Raw genomic sequence first — 22,254 nt, 5'->3', positions numbered from 1 at the left:
TAAAAAACAAAGTATAATGCCAGGCAGAGACCCTACTCCCTCTATGCCCAAGCCCTTCCATGCGTGTTTTTTAGAAATCAAAGAAATCTGAGCAGTGGCACCAGCTTTGCCCCTCCCTGGTTAGCAAAGTATCCCACAGATGACCATCTCCTCTCCCTCCCACCCCTGCAATCTGACCCAGTACCTTATAAAACCCCTGTGCCGGGATCACATTATGCTGCATTCATGTTCTTTTCTATCCCTTGTTAACAATCCCCATATTTACATAAGAACATAAGAAAATGCCATAATGGGTCAGACCAAGGGTCCATCAAGCCCAGCCCTGGGTAAAGCCATGCTGACTTTGTTCCATTAAACCATGTCTTTCTATATGTTCTGTGATTTTGATGTTTAGAACACTTTCCACTATTTTTCCTGGCACTGAAGTCAGGCTAACCGGTCTGTAGTTTCCCGGATTGCCCCTGGAGCCCTTTTTAAATATTGGGGTTACATTTGCTATCCTCCAGTCTTCAGGTACAATGGATGATTTTAATGATAGGTTTCAAATTTTTACTAATAGGTCTGAAATTTCATTTTTTAGTTCCTTCAGAATTCTGGGGTGTATACCATCCGGTCCAGGTGATTTACTACTCTTCAGTTTGTCAATCAGGCCTACTACATCTTCTAGGTTCACCATGATTTGATTCAGTCCATCTGAATCATTACCCATGAAAACCTTCTCCGTTACGGGTACCTCCCCAACATCCTCTTCAGTAAACACCGAAGCAAAGAAATAATTTAATCTTTCTGCGATGGCCTTATCTTCTCTAAGTGCCCCTTTAACCCCTCGATCATCTAACGGTCCAACTGACTCCCTCACAGGCTTTCTGCTTCAGATATATTTTAAAGAGTTTTTACTGTGAGTTTTTGCCTCTACAGCCAACTTCTTTTCAAATTCTCTCTTAGCCTGTCTTATATGTAACTTGCCAATGTTTGTTTTATCCTATTTTCTTCTGTTGGATCCTTCTTCCAATTTTTGAATGAAGATCTTTTGGCTAAAATAGCTTCTTTCACCTCCCCTTTTAACCATGCCAGTAATCGCTTTGCCGTCTTTCCACCTTTCTTAATGTGTGGAATACATCTAGACTGTGCTTCTAGAATGGTATTTTTTAACAATGACCACGCCTCTTGGACATTTTTTACTTTTGTAGCTGCTCCTTTCAGTTTTTTTCTAACAATTTTTCTCATTTTATCAAAGTTTCCCTTTTGAAAGTTTAGCATGAGAGCCTTGGATTTGCACACTGTTCCTCTTCCAGTCATTAAATCAAATTTGATCATATTATGATCACTATTGCCAAGCGGCCCCACCACCATTACCTCTCTCACCAAGTCCTGTGCTCCACTGAGAATTAGATCTAAAATTGCTCCCTCTCTCGTCTGTTCCTGAACCAATTGCTCCATAAAGCTATCATTTATTCCATCCAGGAACTTTATCTCTGTAGCGTGTCCCGATGATACAATTACCCAGTCAATATTGGGGTAATTGAAGCTAACCAATTTGGTTAGCTTCCCTAATTTCTCTTAGCATTTCACTGTCCGTCTCACCATCTTGACCAGGTGGACGGTAGTATACTCCTATCACTATAGTCTTCCCCGACACATAAGGGATTTCTACCCATAAAGATTCAATTGTGCATTTAGTCTCATGCAGGATGTTTATCCTGTTGGACTCTGCCGTCCCGGACATAAAGCATCACACCGCCTCCTGGGTGCTCCTTTCTGTTATTGCGATATAATTTGTACCCCGGTATAGCACTGTCCCATTGGTTATTCTCTTTCCACCATGTCTCTGAGATGCCAATTAAGTCTATGTCATCATTCACTGCTATACATTCTAATTCTCCCATCTTACTTCTTAGACTTCTGGCATTAGCATACAAACATTTCAAAGTTTGTTTTTTGTTTGTATTTTCATTCTACTTTTTAATTGATAGGGATAAGTTAGAATTTTTTAGCTCAGGTGAGCTTTTAGTTACAGGCACTTGGACTACTATTGGAACCTCACTGTCGGGATGCCCTAATTCTAATGCATCATTAGTATCCTTTGAAGATACCTCTCTCCGAACCATGCGCTGCTGAGCGACTGTTGGCTTTCCCCTTTGTTCTAGTTTAAAAGCTGCTCTATCTCCTTTTTAAAGGTTAGCGCCAGCAGTCTGGTTCCACCCTGGTTAAAGTGGAGCCCATCCCTTCGGAAGAGACTCCCCCTTCCCCAAAAGGTTCCCCAGTTCCTAACAAAACTCTGGCTTTTCTCCCATTCTGTGTCTCCACTGGAAAACAGCTTTAGTGATCCAGGCTTCCAGTCAGTTTGTGCCTATCTTTGAGTCCCCTGATCCCCACCTGACCTTTTCCTAATACAGTATCAGGCAATGGTCATTTACCTTGATCTCTTGCATCAGTTTGAGGCCCCATTGTTGTCAGTAGAGGTAAGAAAATGTGCATGGTCTTATCCTTTTCACATATCACTAACCAGGTAAGTAGCAGAATTCACATATCTGTGGAAACTTGACAGGTCAAGGACATTTGATAATGGACTGTTGACACACGGGGTGCAACTCGATGCAGTCATCTTATTAATTTAGAATTCCATGGTACAGAAGTGTGCCCTCTCTGGGCTTCTGTAAGCAATGCTTGTATGTGTTGCGGAGAGGAAATTCTCCTGAATTACTTGTCGACCATTGTACACAGAGTCTACAGAGCCCCTTATTTTCTAGAACCAGATGGGCAGTTATTCTTGTTCAGCCAAGAGCTTTAACTGTATGTTTGTATCTCTTTCTCCATCCCTTTTCTGTCTAGTGCTGTAGGGTTATACTACTAAGCATTTTGTTTTGATACAAAATAGAACAATGAGTGTAATATATGTAGAGTATTACAAACGAGCAGAACTCCAAGCCCACACTGGATGTAAATAATTTCTAAATTAAATAAGCTGTTTTTTGTAAATAATTGTAGAATTAATTGAATAAGCCTTTTTATGTGTATACTTTGACTATCAGCTACGTTTTTGTAATTCATAACTATCGGCCATTTTATGAACAGACAGCAATGGATGCAAACCACCTGTAATATAATACTTTCTAGTACTTCCTAACTTCTAACATGATGCTTTAATTTGACTTACCATCCACTGTATAATCTGCTTTGAAGTAGCAGACCAGCTGTAAAAGGTGGAATAAAAATCTGAAATTAATTTATAGATAAACGGAAAATTAATTTTTAGAATATAAGGAATATGCTGCCAAGAAAATATTTTTAAATAAAAGTTTAGGAGCCTTCATTTTCAGCTCTTATTTTTTTTCCCCATGAATTTATCAGCTTTTATTACAACAAGTACCAAAACAGGCGGAATCAATGGAAAAACTACTCATTTTATTTATTTATTTATTTAAAAATGTTTATATACCGCTTTTACAATTCAAAAGAATTAATCAAAACGGTTTACAACCAAACATACACAATAAATGAACTTGACAAAATAAAAACAAAAATAAAACAATTAAAAGCTAACATAGTGCAGTATATATTCATATCCAGCTATTTTTTTTCAAAGGATATTAGCAGAAAGTAAATATTATATGGTGTGAATGTTTCTGAAAGAAGAGAGAACAGTTGAAGTGAATAAGTGTTGAGTTTATGAAATAGTTAAGGTGTATGCTTTCTGAAATAAGTATGTTTTCAATAGTTTTTTGAACTGTTGTATTGATGAAGTGAGACGAATGTGATCTGGAAGTGAATTCCATAAAACAGGACCTGCCACTGAGAATGCTCTTTTTCTGGTAAGTTCAAGTTTTGCTGATTTAACAGTAGGGATATCTAATAAGTTTTTTGAGAGAGATCTGAGATGTCTGGCAGGTTTATATATGCGAAGATTAGTACATAACCAAGTAGAAGAAGTATTGTAGATGAGAGAATGGATAATTGATAAGACTTTAAATTGAATTCGGTATTTAACTGGTAACCAATGAAGTGAAAGTAGAACTGGTGTAATATGGGTACGGCGTGAAATACCTACTAGCACCCGAGCAGCGGAGTTTTGTATCATTTGTAATGGATACAGAACTGAATCAGGTAAACCTAAAAGTAAGGCGTTACAATAATCCATACCTGAAAAGATTAACGATTGCAATACTGTACGATAATCTTTAAAGACAAGAAAAGGCCGAATTCTTTTCAATAAATGTAATTTATAGAAAGATTTTTTTGTAATATTAGATATATGATTAACCATAGAAAGATTGGAATTAATTGTGATACCTAAGCTAATAGATGAAGTACTAACCGGAATTGAAATACCTTTAAAATTTAGGTGAGAAGGAGGACCTAAGGTAGATTCTGAAATGGATGAAAGATGTGTAATCATAGTTTTTGAGGGGTTCAATTTTAAGCGATTGTGTTCTAACCATGTATTAATCGTAGTAAGGACCAAAGATATTAAAGAAAAAGTTTCAGACCAAGAATATTTTTATGGGTAAATATCATCTTTGCTTTTGATGTCATAAACGCTGATAAAATTCCCAGGAAAAAAATAAAATAAAAACTGAAAACTAAGGTCTCTGTAAATATTATTGGAGAAATTCCTTATCTGATAATTTTGTTTTCCTTAGTGTAAACAGATGGACTCAGGACCAGTGGGTTTATGCTCCCCTGTCAGCAGAAGGAGATGGAGCAAGCTGACATCACAGTATACATAACCCTACAGTGACCCCAGCCTGCCAGTATTTTCTTCAAACGCAACTGTGGACAGACTAGCAAAAAAAACGTGATTAAAAACAGATAACCAGAACTGTACTCAACCAACCATAAACACTGAACTCAGTGAGATTCTAGGTACCCCAAGCTAGGGGTACCCTAGATTCTAGGTACCCCAAGCTAAGATTCTAGGTACCCCAAGCTAGGGACTGTATGAACACTTACCACTAATCCCTTGGGACCCAGAGCCCCACAGGAGGACTTAACACATCCATGCGGCAGCTGAGGGCGGGAAACTGAGTCCATCTGTCTACACTAAGGAACATGAAATTATCAGGAAAGTAATTTCTCCATTTCCTTGCATGTAGACAGATGGACTCAGAACCAGTGGGATGTACCAAAGCTACTCCCCAACAGGGTGGGAGTCTGCCTGTGGTCCAGTCAATACTGTTCATGCAAAGGCTACATCCTCCCTGCCCTGACATCCAGATGATAAAACCTGGAAAAAGTGTGTAAGGAGGGCCATGTCGCAGCTCGGCAGATATCCACAGAAGACAGACTAACCTCCACTCATGACACTGCTTGAGCCCCAGTGGAATGAGTCCTAACCTGAGTAGGCAATGGCTTTCCAGCATCCACATACACAGCCGTGACCACCTTCTTAATCCAACAAGCTGCGGTAGCCTGCAAAGTCGAAGGGCCCTGCTTATCCCAACATGGAGAACAAACAGGCAATCCATCTTTTGAAAAGACTCTGAGACCTCCAGATACCACACGACAAGACACTTAACATCCAAGGAGCACAAAAGGAAAAACTCCTCCACATCCCTGACCTTCTCCAAGGACGGCAAGGAGACAGACTGATTCAAATGAAAGTCTGAGACTACCTTGGGCAAGAAGGATGGAACAATATGCAGCTGTAATGCCCCCGGAGTACAGCCAAAGGAGAAAATCCTGGCAAGACAAGGCCTGCAGCTCAGAAATCCAATGCACAGAACATATAGCCACCAGGAACACAGTCTTTGAAGTCAACAACCATAAGGAAGGGCTACATAATGGTCAGAACCTAAGACCCGCCAAAAAGTCCAGCACCAAATTAAGACTCCACAATGGAACTGGTAACCTCAAGGGAGGCCTAAGGTGCTTCATGCCCTTCAAAAAATGGGCCACATCAAGATGAGACGACAAGGAAACACTATCACTAGGCCTCTGAAAAAGGTAGGAGCCACAACCTGCACCTTCAAGGAATTAAGGCCAAACCTTTCTTCAGTCCATCTTGAAAAAAATCCAGAATGAGAGGGATCTTAACTGAATGAGGAAGAACACCCCGTTCCTCACACCAGGCCTCAAAAACTCTCCAAACCCACACATAAGCCAAGAAAGTGGAGAACTTGCGAGCGTGGAGTAAAGTGGCAATCACCACAGAGGAAAAACCATGTTTTAAAAGGCGAGCCCTCTCAAGAGCCAAACCTTAAGACAGAATCGGATCCTCATGAAGAACCAGTCCCTGCTGAAGCAGATCCATGTGCGGTGGAAGACAAAAGGGGCCCTCCACCAGGAGGCGTCGCAAATCTGCATATCATGGATGGCTGGGCCAGTCCGATGCCACCAGGAGTACTAGCCCCCTGTGGCCTTCGATCTTGCAAATTATCCTGCCCAGCAAGGGCCACGGAGAAAAGGCATAAAGCAATCTGTCTTCTGGCTAGACTTGTATGAGAGCGTCTATTCTCAGGGACCACAGATCTCTCCTGCATCTGTGGAAGTGAGGAACCTTCACAATTCGAGAAGTCGCCAGCAGATCTAGGAACAGAAGGCCCCAGCAATCCACAATCATCTGAAATACCTCAGCTAACAACACCCATTCTCCTGGGTCCAGGCTCTCCCTGCTGAGAAAGTACGCTCATATGTTGTCTTTTCCTGCAATGTGGGAAGCCAAGATCATCTGCAGACCTTTATGTTCCACCCATTCCATCAACCAGTCTATTTCCTTCGACACTTGCTGGCTCTTGGTTCCTTCCTGGCGATTGATATAGGCCACCGTTATCGCGTTGTCCGATATCACGCGAACAGCTTGATTCTGCAGCCTGTGGCTGAACTGCAAGCATTCCAGCCGTACCGCCCAGGCCTCCAAGTGATTGATGTTCCAGTGGGACTCCTCAGCATTCCAGCGCCCCAGGGCTGTTTAACTTCAGCCATTGAGCCCCCCAACCATGGAGACTCACATCTGTCATAAGTACCAACCAGGCCGGAGAGGACAAGGGAACTTCCTTTCTCAGATGATCTTCCTACAACCACCACTGCAGGCGGGAGCAGATTTCCATCGGCAAGTGGAGCCAAACCGCATAATCCTGAGACTGCGGGTTCCATCGAGATAGCAGAGAGCGCTGAAGAGGACACATATGTTCCCTTGCCCACGGCACCACTTCCAGCGTAGTTGCCATCAAGCCGAGTACCTGTAAGTAGGACCACATCATCGGGGGTATGGTGTTCATCAACTGATGCACTTGAAACATCAATCTCTGGATCCGAACTTCCAATAGGAAAACTCTGTCCTTTCCTGTGTCGAACTGGACCCCCAGATATTCCAACGACTGGGATGTTTGAAAATTGCTCAAAGTAGTCCCATAGAGAGATGCATGTCCAACATCTGCTGGAGATGGAGAATACTGGCAGCCTGGGGTCACTGCAGGGCTTATATGTACTGTGACATCAGCTTGCTCCGTCTCCATCTGCTGGCAGGGGAGCATAAACTTATAGGTCCTGAGCCCATCTGTCTACACGCTAGGAAAATGTGTATTAAATTTAATAAAAGTAGTGCTAAATGCCCAGCAATATCACCATGGGTGAACCTGAATCCAAACAGCATACATTATAGAAGTTAAGCAGAGTGAGGTCTGGTTAGTACAGGCATAGCAAACCACTTACCGGCCAGCTGCTATATTCTATACCAGTGGTTCTCAACCTTTTTCCCATTGTGACACACCTGACAGACCACACTCAATGTGTGACTTACTGCTCATTACAATTCACAGCGGAAATAAAAAAAAAAATAATAATAATAAAGGCCCAATATTATTTTTATTGTTAAGAATGACACAGGAGAAAGATAAGTACTCTGTCTGAACAGAAATTGCATAAATAAATAAATCCCATACCAAAACAGCACCAATTTCCAGCACTCAAACTGTAAGCACCTGACCTAAGAAAAGGCAACACTGAAAATATTACACTAGGCCTTAAGATGCCAATACACCTCCTATTAGGAAAACAGACCAAGTCAGGCTGCTATAGAGCCCTACTGGTAACTAGGGATGTGAATCGTTTTTTGACGATTTAAAAAAATTGTCAGATATTTTTTAAATCGTCAAAAATCGTTAGAGTCGCGATACAATAGAAATTCCCCCGATTTATCGTGAAAAATCGTAAATCGAGGGAGGGGGGAGGGTGGGAAAACCGGCACACCAAAACCACCCCGACCCTTTAAAACAAATCCCCCACCCTCCCGAACCCCCCCAAAATGTTTTAAATTACCTGGTGGTCCAGTAGGGGGGTCCTGGCGCGATCTCCCGCTCTCGGGCCATCGGCGCCATTTTGGCTGCCACTAATATAAATGGCGGCGATGGCCCGATAAAAAAAAAAAAGAAAAACCCACCCGACCCTTTAAAATGACCCCCTTAGCTCCCCCCCCCCCCCAAATCTTTTAAAATTACCTGGTGGTCCAGTGGGAGCGCGGGGAGTGATCTTTTGGCAAGTCTTGTGGGGGTCAGGAGGCCCCCCCAAGCTGGCCAAAAGTCCCTGGGGGTCCGGGAGCGATCTCCTGCACTCAGGCCGTATTGCCAATATTCAAAATGGCGCCAGCGCTACCTTTGCCCTGTCACATGGTAAGGGCAAAGGGCCATCGGCACCATTTTTATTAACGCAGCCAATGGCCTGAGAGGGGGAGATCGCTCCCCGCGCTCCCGCTGGACCACCAGGTAATTTGGGGGGTTCGGGAGGGTGGGGGATTTGGATCGGATTTGGATCGGAACCGGAACCGATCAGATTCCGGTTCCGATTCACATCTCTACTGGTAACTACATGCCAGCAGAATACCTCACCTCAGTCACATGTGCAGACCCTCACCTAACAAAGAATAAAGAGACCATAAAGTATAACTAGAAGCATGCAGACAAAAACTGAATTGGAAACCACAACAAGCAAGAGTCTCTGTATGCAGTGTAACAAAGGAAAAAAAGAGAAACATCACTAGTCCTCATAAAACAAATCAAGAAATATAAAATCAATAGCAATAAAACCATACTAACAAAAAGAACAGATTTCAAAACAGCTGATGAATGGAATATCCAATAATTGATAACTCTTATCAAAATTTTCTAGATACCAATACAATATTTCAAAATAGCAGACTCAAAGACCCAAAAATGAAAAATAAGGATAAAAAATGCTTTGCTCTGCATACCTAGGAATATTTGATATCCAGGTGCCCTGAGATTGTTTTGAATTAGCAGAAGGAGGAATGGTTTGCTTGCAACTTTCTCCTCTCTCTGTCACACACAAGCTCTCTGTCACACACAAGCTCTCTCTCTCTCACACTGGCTCTGTCACACACATTGCACATGCTCTCTCACTTACATAGGCTATCAGTCACTCACATATACACATGCTTTTTCTCTCACTTATATAGGCTCTTAAGCACATATTTACACACATGCTGTCTATCTTTTCACACTTACACACAGGTTTTCAATCAGTAACTTACATACATGCTGTCTCTCTCACTCACTTAGACTCTCATTCACACACTTACACAATGCTAACTCTCTCTTTCTATCACTTGCATATGGGTTCTCAATCACTTACTCACATGCTTTCTCACCTAAACCAGCTCTCAATCACACACAGACACACATGCTTTCTCTCTTACTTATACACACAGGCTCTTAATCATACATACACATGATCTCTCTCACACACACAGGATCTCAATCACACACACAAACAGGTTTTCAATCACAAACTTACATTCATGCTATCTCTCTCTCTCACACAGGCTTTTAATCACACACTTACACATACAGGCTCTCAATCAGTCACATATATGCTGTTTCACACACACACAGGATCTCAAACACTTATGCTTGCTTACTCACTCTCTCTCTCTCCCCCCCACAAAACTAGTGGCAGGAACAGCCTCCTACACTTCCATGCCTAACGGCAGCATCAGCCTCCTACACTTTCAGCCCTCATGGCCTTGAGAAAGGAGTCCCATTGGCCACGGGGCTGACGTTACTCCTCTTTTGCTCTGCGCTGCCCTGCTCATTCTCTCTTCTCTTCCACGGACCTATGCTGCCCACCCTAGCATGGTCTCTTCTTCCCACGCACGCGGTTGCTGCACTTCACTTCTTCTTCCGGGCTGCAGGGGGGGACGGAGGGGACGGACAGGAAGAAGAGACCATGCTGGTGCCGCTGACTCCAGCTCTCCTGCCCTGTTCCGCCCAGGCTATCAGCATTTTATTTTTAAATTTAATCTTTATTAATTTTTAACAATTACATCAAGAGAATTCTCTTGACAATAAATCACATGCATACATTTGTAACTATCATGAAGAAAAAGATAAAGGAAATTACAAAAAATTATGTAAGCATTTCAAGTCCACAATATAGGATCCAAATGTTCATCTTAAATCATAATCATATGTTATATTTTAACTTAGCAGCGGCAGGAGCTATATCTAAGTATTAGGAGGTGGAACAACCACAGACATTATCAAGGCGTTAAGGTTAAGTCATGGGTGCTTAAACACCTGTATTTAAGAATTATCACACAAAAACTGTGTTAATTGGGATGGCAGGAAAAAAAGAAATGATCTATCTCTAAACTTAATTAAGCATCTGCAAGGAAATCTTAACGTAAAAGTTGCACCCATCTGTAGAACCTGGGGTCTTAATATCAAAAACTGCTTCCTCCTTTTCTGAGTGGATTTGGACACGTCTGGAAAAATCCTGACTTGCATCCCCATAAATTTTTCAGAACGATGTTTAAAGAATAACTTCAAAATCCATTCCTTATCCATTTCCAGAGCAAAATTGACTATCAGAGTTGCTGATTGAGCTTGGGTTTGATCTGATGTTTCCAAGAAGTCTGTAAGTTTCAAAGCTACGGCTCCATTATTTTCTTCAGCTGGTTTCTTCACGAGACCAGGAATCTCACCAGACACCTTTCTTAAATCCTCTCTCACAGGAACATAAAATGCTCGAGTGAGAGGTGGAATTTGATCTGAGGACACTTTCAATATTTCCTGTAGATATTTATTAAACATATCTCTTGGTATTATGTGAGAAACCTTAGGAAAATTGATTATTCAAAGATTTTTATTTTTTAACAAGTTCTCCATATTCTCAATTTTATTTAGTAAAGCCAAATTATCTTTAACTGTATGTTCTTGCTTATGTTTCACAGATTCAAACAATACTTTCTTCTCAGACTCATGTGTGTTGATAATTTTCACTGTATTTTCTAAAGATTTAATTCGAGCTTCATGATCGTCAATTTTAAATCTAAGTGGCTCCGTTTGTTTTATCATCAGATTCCCAAGCTCAACCATAGTTTCCCATAATAATTCCAAAGTTATTTGTCCCAGTCTTTGTGGGCAATAAGAAGAAATATGTAAACTTAGCTGCTGTGGTGTGGATGTGCTCCCCAATTGGTTCAACTCCAATCCGCCTCTATCTGGGCTGCCAAGGATAGCTTCATGCCCTCCAGGCTGTTCTTCCACTCCACTTTCTCCCGGCGGCAAACTCCTGGCCGGCTCTCCCCATGAACACTTTCGGTCAGCAGGGCTTCCGGGTCACCATCCCAGTCTCACAGCGTCGCTGGATTCCTTGGCGCCTCCCTCAACATCGGGAATAGCGTAGTCTCGGAGTCCGGCAGGAAACTCAGCTCCTCTCCTTCTGTTCCCTGCTCCCGCGACTCCAATCCCGATGAAACTGCTCCTCGAAGGACGTGGGCATCCATGGGGCCCATTCTTGGCATCTCAGGAATGGCCCCAGGGAAGGTTTTCTCCCGGGCTCGCCTTTTCCTGGCCAAATGGGGCATTACAAGGAAATTGTTTCAAGAAAATTCGCAAAGCTAAGAGCACCACGCTCACGCTGCTAGTGTTCCATCGCCATCTTGGATCCTGGCTATCAGCATTTTAAGCCTTGGGGTAAGAGGAGCAGAGGAAGATCGGGAAATATGTGTGCTTGGCAACACACCGGTGTGTCGCGACACACCGGTTGAGAACCACTGTTCTATACAATGTAACAGCAAACCAGTGCAGTATCCTCTAAGAATGTCATGGTGGGCTGGGATTGCCTAGGCCTGTGTGTTTGAGAATGGGAGCCAATAGCTGGCCTTTTCAACTATGGGAACTGGTGTCTGGCTGTTTTAAGATCACAGTCCGAGTGCTAGAAGAAAAGACAAGACGCTGTAGTTTATTTTAATGTTTATGTTGAGGTGGTTTTTATGTGATTATGCTTTGTTATTCTTGTAAGTGGCTTTGATTAGATCGCATATTTATAAAATGTGGCTTATAAATATAAATAAATGAAATTAAAAACAGACAAGGTATTTACCAGCACCACTACTGCTAAATGAGGTTTTAAACCCTACATTTGAACCAGAAAAAGTAATGTACAAACTCCTTTCATAGAGGCAGAGGCAGCCGTTATGTCTCTTGTAGCTTTGAAGCTGATTTCTCTGGGCTTGTTTGTCAGACATACATCTGATATCAGATAAAAGCTATCAGTCTCAGTTTTCCTGAGATATTAACACTGTTTTGTTTGTGCATATGATAAATAATTTCTGAGATAACTGCATCTTGATTTGATGTTATAGGAAAAAATGACAGATGTTTAAATTAGAAGTAGCCCAGGGGCTTCCAGGAAGCCAAGCAGCTAGAAATACCTGAAGATAAAATGGAAAGATGAAAAATTACAGTGGTCATTTTTCTCGCTGACAGTTGGGTTTCTCGGATGGTTGGTGAGGCATAAAGAGAAATGACTCAGCCCATGTCTCTATTAATTTTTTGATGCAGTTCTGTGCTGCATTGTAATAAGGCATAATGCTATAATAAACCTCCTACTGTTCCTGCTTGTCATATTCAGTACCTTCATTTGTACTTCTGTTCAGGATGCAGATCCTAAGACTCAGTATTGGTATTAATAGGTTGCACTACATGCAATGCTATAATGTGTGCCAGTCAGCCTGCCAATCAACAGAGAGGACTGTTTCAAATAGCTCCGGCACCAAAGTTAGTGGTGCTGCCAGAACATTCAGCATTGTACGATGCACCTATTATTATGGCTCTTCAGAGGAATAGTCATGTAGTCTAGTGTAGCAAAAATGATAGGAGTCAGGTGGCACCTTAGAGACTAACCAATTTATTGAAGCCTGAGCTTTTGAGTGCAGTCTACTTTGTCATTTTTACTATTAGGGCCTAATAAGCAGTTAATATCTACTAGGACCTTATAAGCAATTAATGCATTATTTAATTGATTTTATCCAATGCTCAGAATTTTTTGATATTATAACAGTGATTCTGACCATCTCCTTTCTCACTTTTCCAATATATCAGTTGAATGAATGAAGCTGATCAAATTTTGTTACTTATTCTATATATTACACACTTTGAGGTACATTTTCAAAGATATTTCACATGGAAAATTAGCACATATGTGCATAAGTAACTTGCAATCACAAGTTACTTATGCACATACATTATGTATGTTATGAAATTATGTATGTTTTTATTATGTGCACTGCCTAGACGGATAAAATATTATCCCTTGGCGCAGTATATAAAAACTTTTAAATAAATACATGTATATTTTCAGTTTCACATGCACTTTTACTGTACATGTGAAAAAAAAAGGGACAGTCTAGAGCATTCCAGGATGGAGCCAAGCAGATCTGTTATTTTATAAGAGACTTGACGTGAATAATTTTGCCAGCTTATTCGTGTAATTTTACACCTGCTAATTATATTACGCAGTTGATATCATGATCATCTATTGCCTACTCTTGGTTGGGTGGGAGGCCTGGTGAACTTGAGGAAATTCAGAGTGAAGTTCTCAATGACCTGGAGATGGACTGGGTGAACTGGGAGAGGTATCGGCAAACTGGTAATTTCAATTACATGCGCGTGTTTGAAACTATACTGACTTCCGCATATAAAACAGAATTATAGATGAGGGAGTGTCAGTTTCATTCGTGGAGAAAATATATGTGCGTATGTTTTTAAAATAGGTAGGGAAATGTGCGCTTTCAATGCATTTCAGGTGTTCACACGTAAGGAAATATATGTGTGTATATTAGGGGGTAGACATAATCCTTGCATATCTGAAACATGCAGGCTATGAAATACTGTAGTAGATCTCTGCGCAGTCATATACATTTGTAAATGGGGCTGCACAGAGTTCTTTGAAAGTTGTCCTCCCTGATGTTAATAGAGCCAGTCATAGTACCAGCAGATGCTCTAATTAATATACCTATGAACTACAGCATCTCATGAAATGTTAAACCTATGAATCTCACTACATTTTATACCAATGGCGCATCTACATTCCTTTCTCACACAAAAAAGCACCAGTTCCGTGTACTGGACTTAGTACTATCCAATGCAATACTGTTTTGAAGTAGAAACGGTAGCACAATTATTGCATGAGTTTAAAAAATGCTACTCTAGTACCACATACAGTATGCAAATTGAGTACTGCCCCTCCCTCTCTCTGGATATACTCTCTAACTCTGCCCCTTTCTTTCTCTGAATTATCCAATCCCCTCTCTTCTACCACGCAGCACACTCAAACTCAGCCCTCACCCTCTACCACCACACATCTCAATTATGCACTTCCTATGCATCAAATATTTCCCCGTCCTTCAACCAGCTTTTACTACTTGTATTAGATAATGTGGCATATAGATTAAAAAAATAAATAAAATGCACATCAGTGCTGATCTGCAGTATCCCTCCTCCCTATGTTCATGTACCGAGACCCCCCTCTTCGCTAGGGGCCATATAGTTCCCAGGACTGTTCACTAATGACCCGGATCTCTCCTTCTGTAGCTCCTGGGATGCTGGGGTTCAGCGTCAGGGAGGAAGTATACACTTCTGGGGCCCTTAGTGCAGTAGTGGGGTCACTAATCAGCTGGTGCTCATTTGTAGAAGAGTCCTGATGAAATAGGCACCGCAAGCATGGCAAAGAGTCAGATGTGGTGTTCAACAGAGAGAGTTTACTTTAACTTGAAAAATAAAATTCAGGCTAAGATGGCAAAAATCATAAACAGCAACATAAAAATTATAACTCAAAAACCACGGACTCTTTCTCCATTGTGCATGTTCTTACAGCTCCTCTAGCTTTCTCTGAATCAGTGTCCAGACAAAATCCCTCCCCATAAAATATGGAGAAATTCTCTTCCTCCCCTGGCATACGCTGAAGAGGGGAAATAAGTTCAAAACCTTGCTGCCTCCAGTCTTAGTACAAAACTTTTTCCAAAATACTAATCTATGCCCCTATTGACTGGTCACGGGAAAGCAACCACCATCAAAACCCAGTCCTGCCAAAAAGAGTATTGCCGGCCCTCTTATCAGGATACCCGGTCAGAAATGATGTTCATACTCCAAATGCACTTAACCCACTGTTGACTGATCATAGAATAGATTCATTGGGTCTCCAGAACCTTCCACCAAGGGGAAACTGATCCTTGTATCAGGAACTGATCAAAAAGTAGAAAACCTTCCATTCACTACACACCGCTTCATTGGTGAGCTGCAAAGCCTACCAATAACCACCACTACAAGAATCTCCTCTCTTCTCCAACCTAGAAGAGTCTCCCAGGGGAACCTCTTGAGCATGCTCAGAAAAGAATATATATAGGCTTCACTGAGCCGATCCCTTAAGGGGATGGCCCAAAAGATAGGGAGGACCCCACAAATGCAGAACCCCCAAAGACAGGAAAGGAAAATATTTGGGGACAGTTGCAAGGCCCCCCTCAGAGAGAGTTCTACCAGTTCACCCTACAATACTGTATTTGAAATCTTTCTTTGAAAGTCAATATTTTTCATAGCTTTTAATATACCAGCACATCTGTTTCCAAAAGTTGGCTATTAAGCAGGGCATAAACTGTACACACTGAATTTGGAACTTAGTTTCTGAACGGAAACATTTCTCATCCCCCATTCTTCCCCCTCCTCCAGTCACAGTAAAGCCCAGGCTAGGGCATGAGATACAGAGGAGATAACTGTTCATTCAAGAAGACTGAACAGACAGCCAGAGCCAAGGGAAATCTCAGAGCATATGTTTGAATAAGCCTTGTTATTACTGTCTCTGCAACAATCTGACATATTGGAGTCTGCCTTATCCAACTCATCTGCTGTTTTCTACTTTTTGTGAAGTATTTTGTTTGCAATAAGATGGTGTAGTATTGCTGTCCAGTGCAGAGGTTGATCATTGGTGTAGCACATTGTCAAAGTCCCCCTTTAAAATGACCCATTCCACATTTTTTCCTACATCTGCATATGTCTATGAAAAATTATTAATGCTGACTTCTGTAACATAGTAATGACAGTAGAATAAGACCAAATAGTCCATCCAGTCTACCCACTAAGCCCCTTATGGTAGTAACTGCCACTCCGTGCAGGATTCCCCATGTAACTGCCTCTCCATTCAGGTTACCCCCAAGTCTTATGTTAAGGGTAGTAATATTAGCAATGAAAACCAAGCAACTGTGTCAAACCCATAACAGAATTACTGCTAGCAACAAGCTGTGCTTTTGGACTTCGCTGCGGAAGCGGTCCTGAGCTTTTTCCCTTATGTGTATCAGTACCCTGGAAGGTAAAAGTCAGGGCCTAGTGTTGGATGTTGTCTGAATCCAATTCCGCCCCCCCCCCCCCCCGCCCCGCCACAAACACACATCAAAGCAGAGAGCGATGCTGAAGTTGCATCAAAATCATGAAAACTATTCGGTTAAGGGTAGTAATCCCCATGGCTTCTGTTAGGGGTAGTAGCTGCTGCTTCATGCTGGTTACCCTCATTCACACTTTTCGTCATTTCCAACTCTAGGCTTTAGGGATCCACAGTGTTTATCCCATGCCTTTCTGAATTTGTTTACTGTTTTTGTCTTCGTTTCTTCTGGAAGGGCATTCAAGGCATCCGCCACCCTCTCTTTGAAGAAATATTTCCTGACATTGGTTCTGTCATCCACCCTTGAAGTTTCATATCGAGACCACTAGTTCTACTGTTTGCTTTCCAGTGGAAAAGGTTCGAGAAACATGCATCCTTAAAACCTTTCAGGTGTCTGAAGGGCTGTATTGTATCTCCCCTGCATCTCCTCTCTCCCAGGGTATACATATTTAGATCCTTCAGCCTCTCTTCATAAGTCTTCCAATAAAGACATCATTTTGGTTGCCCTTTTCTGGACCACCTGTGTCTTGCTTCTTTCCTTTTTGAAATATGGTCTTCAAAACTGAACACAGTACTCCAGGTGAGGCCTCATCAAGGATCTGAACAAGGGCATTATCACCTCCTTTTTCTTACTGGTTATTCCTCTCTCTATACAGCCCAGCAGTCTTCTGGATTTAGCTATTGCCTTGTCACATTGCTTTGCCACCTTCAGATCACCAGACACTAATATCCCAAGGTCCCTCTCCCAGTCTGTGCACATTAGACTCTCACCCTTCATCACATACAGCTCTTTTGAATTGGTACGGTAATAAGCCAAAAACGCTAAGCAAGCAGTCTTTTGCATATGCATGTGTGTGTGTATAACTGAGACCAAGTCAAATCATTATTTTATCAATTCTGTTTTTGAAAGTCAGTTTCTTAATTGTAGGTATTGCCATATTTTTTTTGTTTAGGAACAAACCTTTTTTGACAATCCATAGGAAGGGTTTATGATAACAGATGGGTACTCACAGACCTACATATATCAAATCTAATTCAGATATGTCCTGATTACCTGTAGGTAAATGCTAAGCTTGTGAACTCTTCTGCTTTTTCTTTTTTCTGATTCAGATGTTCCTGTGGAGAAGCTGACCTCCATGAAGGCCATCCGTTGCCTGAACCTAAAATCCAACCCCCTGAACAGTGATCGCCTGGCGCTCTTCAAATCCCTCATCAATTTCCAACTTTTGACATCTCTAGAGGAAGTTCCAGCGGCAGCTCAGGCCTAGGGAGAAGATCAAGGATTATCTGTAATCACAGTGCACCTCCACTAGATGTACAACGCACAGAACCATCCACAGATGTGCAACTGCGCAGCGACCCTGCATGCATTTGACTTGCTGTGGTAAAGGGTGGGGGTGATTGGTGGAGGATGGGGTTTAGAGACAGTAGATAGGGAGAGAAGGTAACATGCTTATTGTGTGGGTATTTTATTTAACTAGGACTTATGCTTTATTACAAAGAAACAAGGGCTAACTAGAGTTGTCCACCTCTGGTTCTTATTAACTGGACAATTTTTTTTTCTTTGCAGTACAAATAAAAATATGTATTTGAAAACTGTGAATCAGAAGTGTTTAATAAAAAAAAGCAAGTTTTTATTTTCTTTGCACTACAGGTATAATTTCTGTGCAATAAAGATTATTTAAGAATCCATCTAATGTTAAAGTAAGTTTAGGCCTGTCTCCCATGTGGAAAAAGAAACTGAGTGAAAACTGCCAATGCACATTACCCTCCCAGTAACCCTATGGGAAAAATCTGACATTAAATAATGCCAGGAATAAAACGAATCATATAGTAGCTGCTTCCCCATGTTTTTTTTCTCTTGATTGTATGAAATATTTATTGAATTGATAACACAGACTACAATTCTCATAAAAATAGGGCTGAGGTACTGAAACAAAAAAAATCTTATGCCTTCCCTATACTCAGGTAGGGTAAATATGATGATTAAGTATAAATGATGTATTTATTAATTATAAGAATTATCAATTATGATAAATGCAATTCTATTAATTATGGGAATTTTTAATTATTTAGCCATAAATACATATAGATGTATGTATTCAATGAGAAATGCAGTTTTTAATATTTTTATTTCATTCTGGAAATTTTCAGCACAGCACCTGCAGGATTCTTCTGTTAACAAGAATAGTACACTTAGGGGTAGATTTTCAAAGGGTTAAGCGCGTAAGCCCCAAAACCTACCCCTGCGCGTGCCGAGCCTATTTTGCATAGGCTCGGCGGTGTGCGCAAGCCCCAGGACGAGTGTATGTCCCGGGGCTTCGGGAAGGGGGGGGCCATAGGCGTGGCGGTGGTCCGGGGGTGGTCCCGAGTCCTCTGGCACAGTGGCCTGTGCCGGGGCATGGCGCGCCGGCAGCTGGGCAGACGTAACTCCTGGAAAAAAAGGTAGGGGGGATTTAGTTAGGGCTGGGAGGTGGGTTAGATAGAGAAAGGGAAGGAAAGGTGGGGGGGGGGGGATCGGAAAAAAGTTCCCTCCAATTTCGGAGCGGCCTTGGATGGAACGGGGAAAGCCATCGGGGCTCCCCTTGGGCTCAGCACACGCAAGGTGCACAACTGTCTACTCCCTTGCGCGCGCTGACCCCTGATTTTATAACATGCGCGCAGCAGCGCGTGCATATTATAAAATCGGGTGTACATTTGTGCGCGCTGGGTAGCGAGCACAAAGGTACTCCACGCGCGTAACATTTAAAATCTGCCCCTAAATTTTTTGTATGCTTAATATTCTTTATATCTGCTTGACAAATCAATTAAAATACTTGAATGATGTTTGGTTTCCTTGTCTCTGTTTGTTTTTCTTTCTTGTTAAACTAAACTAGCATTTAATTCTGAAAAGAATATATAGTCCTTAGTGAGCTCACATGCCAGTTGACTTTGGTGCTTGGAATGTTCTGGAACGCAGTAGTGTGAAATGCGTAGAACGGCACTGCATTAGATGGTCCCTTGATAAATCCCTTGTTAGGCTATCACAGTTTGCAGGTTCTCTGATATTCACAGCAAAGTGCAAAGTTTTCTATTACTATTTTTTTTTCACCTGGCAGTTGCTTCCTACTTCATCCAACTCAGTCAGAACAGCTTTGGTTAGGCTATAGCTCCCTGAGCTTTCATGCAGGACTACCCGAGGGGGTTCCCCCCCCCCTGTTTTCATATCTGCCTCCCAACTTTGCCCAATCATTGCAGCAACAGTCCTCGGTCAGAGAACCCAGGCTAATGTGGATCCTAATTCCAGCCACTAGGTGTTACTGCTAATTGATGGCTATGACTCCTTCCCATCAAGGGACTATGTGAATCCTGCCGACACAACATTCCCAGCTCTGGCTCACCCAGGGAGTAGAACTGGGGGGCTGCCCCTGGCTATACACATTGGGCCGGATTTTATAAATTAGCGCGATCGCGTACTTTTGTTCGCGGGATTTTAATAGATACGCGCGTATCCATTAAAATCCGGGGTTGGCGTGCGCAAGGCTGCCTCCGTTCCCTCCGAGGCCGCTTCCACCCCCCGCACCTTCCCTTTCCTTCCCCTACCTAACCCCCCCCCCGGCCCTATCTAAACCCCCCCCCCCCCCACCTTTGTCGGTAAAGTTACGCCTGCCGGCCAGCTGCCCCACTCCAAGTTCCGGTCCCGGGGGCTGGTCCGGAGGCCACGCCCCCGGAACGCCCCCGGGCTGAAACCACGCCCCGCGGCGCCACCCCTGAAACGCCGCATCACTGCCGGCACGCCCCCCGACACGCCCCTCCATGCAAGCCCCGGGATTTACGCGCGTCCCGGGGCTTGCGTGCGTCGCCGAGCCTATGCAAAATAGCCTCGGCGTGCGCAGGGGGGGTTTGGGGTAGGTTTTCGGGGGGTACGCGCATATCCCTTTGAAAATCTACCCGATTATTTACTATTTCACACCACATACAAACATATTCTTTGGGAATATAAACCTCAAAGAATATAAAATAGGGACTTTCATAAACCAGTGAAAATGCCAAACTTTTTTTTTTTTTTTTTTTTACACTTTCTGTTATAATCATTCAGTTCCTTAAAAAAACTGTCTTCATTTTTTCCTTTTTCTTTTCAAAATGCATTTTAAAAATGAGCTTGAATTAGAGTTCTGTCTAAACTAGGTAGGGACCCCACAGTTCAACTTTCTATAGACACATTTCATTATTGAATTTTGACCTTAAATTATTGTCCAAAATTACAGCTGATCACCTATCTCAGTTTTTGCCAGACCTAGTGATCCCAGGACAGGTGGGATTTGTAATGGTAGACATGCAGTTTTTAACATATGTTCCATACTAGCTTCCTTGGAAATTTCTCTTTGGCATAAATTAGCATATTTAGTAGTCAGCATTGATACAGAAAACACATTTGATAGGGTCAACTGGCTTTTCTTATTTGAGACTTTGAAGGGCTATGGATTTGGGAAGTGGTTTATTAAAGCCATTCACACAATTTATAGCAATCTTATAGCTTCAGTTTTTGTGAATAATACTTTTTTCCCAGATGTGCATTTACAAACAGCTATGAGGCAGGGTTGCTCTCTTTCACTCTTGATTTTTATACTTATTTTGGATTCTTTTTTTAAGGCAGCATAATATCCATGTAGGAATTACAGGAATTCTGTTAGGAAAACAACTTTCAAGAAAGTGACAATGCTAATATGAGGAAAATGGTTAGGAAAAAAACTGAAAGAGCAACTGCAAAGGTTAAGAGTTTAGCGCAGGCATGGATGTTGTTTAAAAATACCATCTTGGAAGCCCAGACCAGATGAATTCCACATATTGGAAAAGGTGGCAGGAAGGCTAAATGATTACAGGCATGGTTAAAAGGTGAGGTGAGAGAGGCTATGATAGCTAAAAGAACATTTTTCAAGAAATGGAAAAGGAATCTGAATGAAGAAAACATGAACAGGAACCAGCATAAGCACTGGCAAGTCAGAAGCAAAGCATGATAAGGAAGGCAAAGAGAGAATTTGAAAAGAAGCTTGCCATGAAAGTAGAAACGTTTTCAGGTACATTCAAGGTAAAAAGGAGTCAGATGGACCATTAGATGATCAAGGGGTAAAAGGGGCACTTAGGAATCACAAAGCCATAACAGAAAGACTAAATGAATTCTTTGCTTCAGTATTCACTGAGAAAAATGTTAGAGATATATCCATGAAATCACTACTGAGTATGCTTAGAATGACCACGTTTTTTGATAGAAATTGTCAATCAATAATGAAATCCTCTATGAGCAACTAATTTCCCACTATCTACATATTTATATCAATGCATAAATAATGACCATCATAATAGGCATCATTGTGTGATGTTATACAGCCATTTGCCACTCTGCCTTATATTTAATCATAGGTCAATCCACTTGTTAGAACAATTTTTTGAAATTTTTATGTGCTTCTTATCATGTTCACCCGTGAAAATTAAAATGATATGAACGGTTCTCAACCCCCTACCCTCCTCCTCATTACGCCATTGATTCCAGGGTTTGTTCACCCAATAAATCCAATATGTAGACTTTGGAGAGAACCTATGGGTCTC

At 41.8% G+C, this 22,254-nt stretch overlaps 1 protein-coding gene across 2 annotated transcripts in view; it reads left to right on the top strand.

Annotated features, from left to right (window-relative positions):
• Positions 1 to 18,865, top strand: part of LRRC20 (leucine rich repeat containing 20) — a 384,326-nt gene extending 365,461 nt beyond the window's left edge. For both annotated transcript variants that reach the window (XM_029609045.1, XM_029609044.1), the window contains exon 5: positions 17,779 to 18,865. In XM_029609045.1, coding sequence (XP_029464905.1) covers positions 17,779 to 17,936 — 158 coding nt within the window. In that variant the 3' untranslated portion in view covers positions 17,937 to 18,865. The remainder of the gene's footprint in view (positions 1 to 17,778) is intronic.
• Positions 18,866 to 22,254: the final 3,389 nt, after the last annotated feature.

This window comes from Rhinatrema bivittatum, chromosome 7, assembly GCF_901001135.1.
Source record: "Rhinatrema bivittatum chromosome 7, aRhiBiv1.1, whole genome shotgun sequence".
Classification (NCBI taxonomy): Eukaryota; Metazoa; Chordata; class Amphibia; order Gymnophiona; family Rhinatrematidae; genus Rhinatrema; species Rhinatrema bivittatum.
Note: the sequence above shows the minus strand (reverse complement) of the source record. Positions and strands in the feature narration are given on the sequence as shown.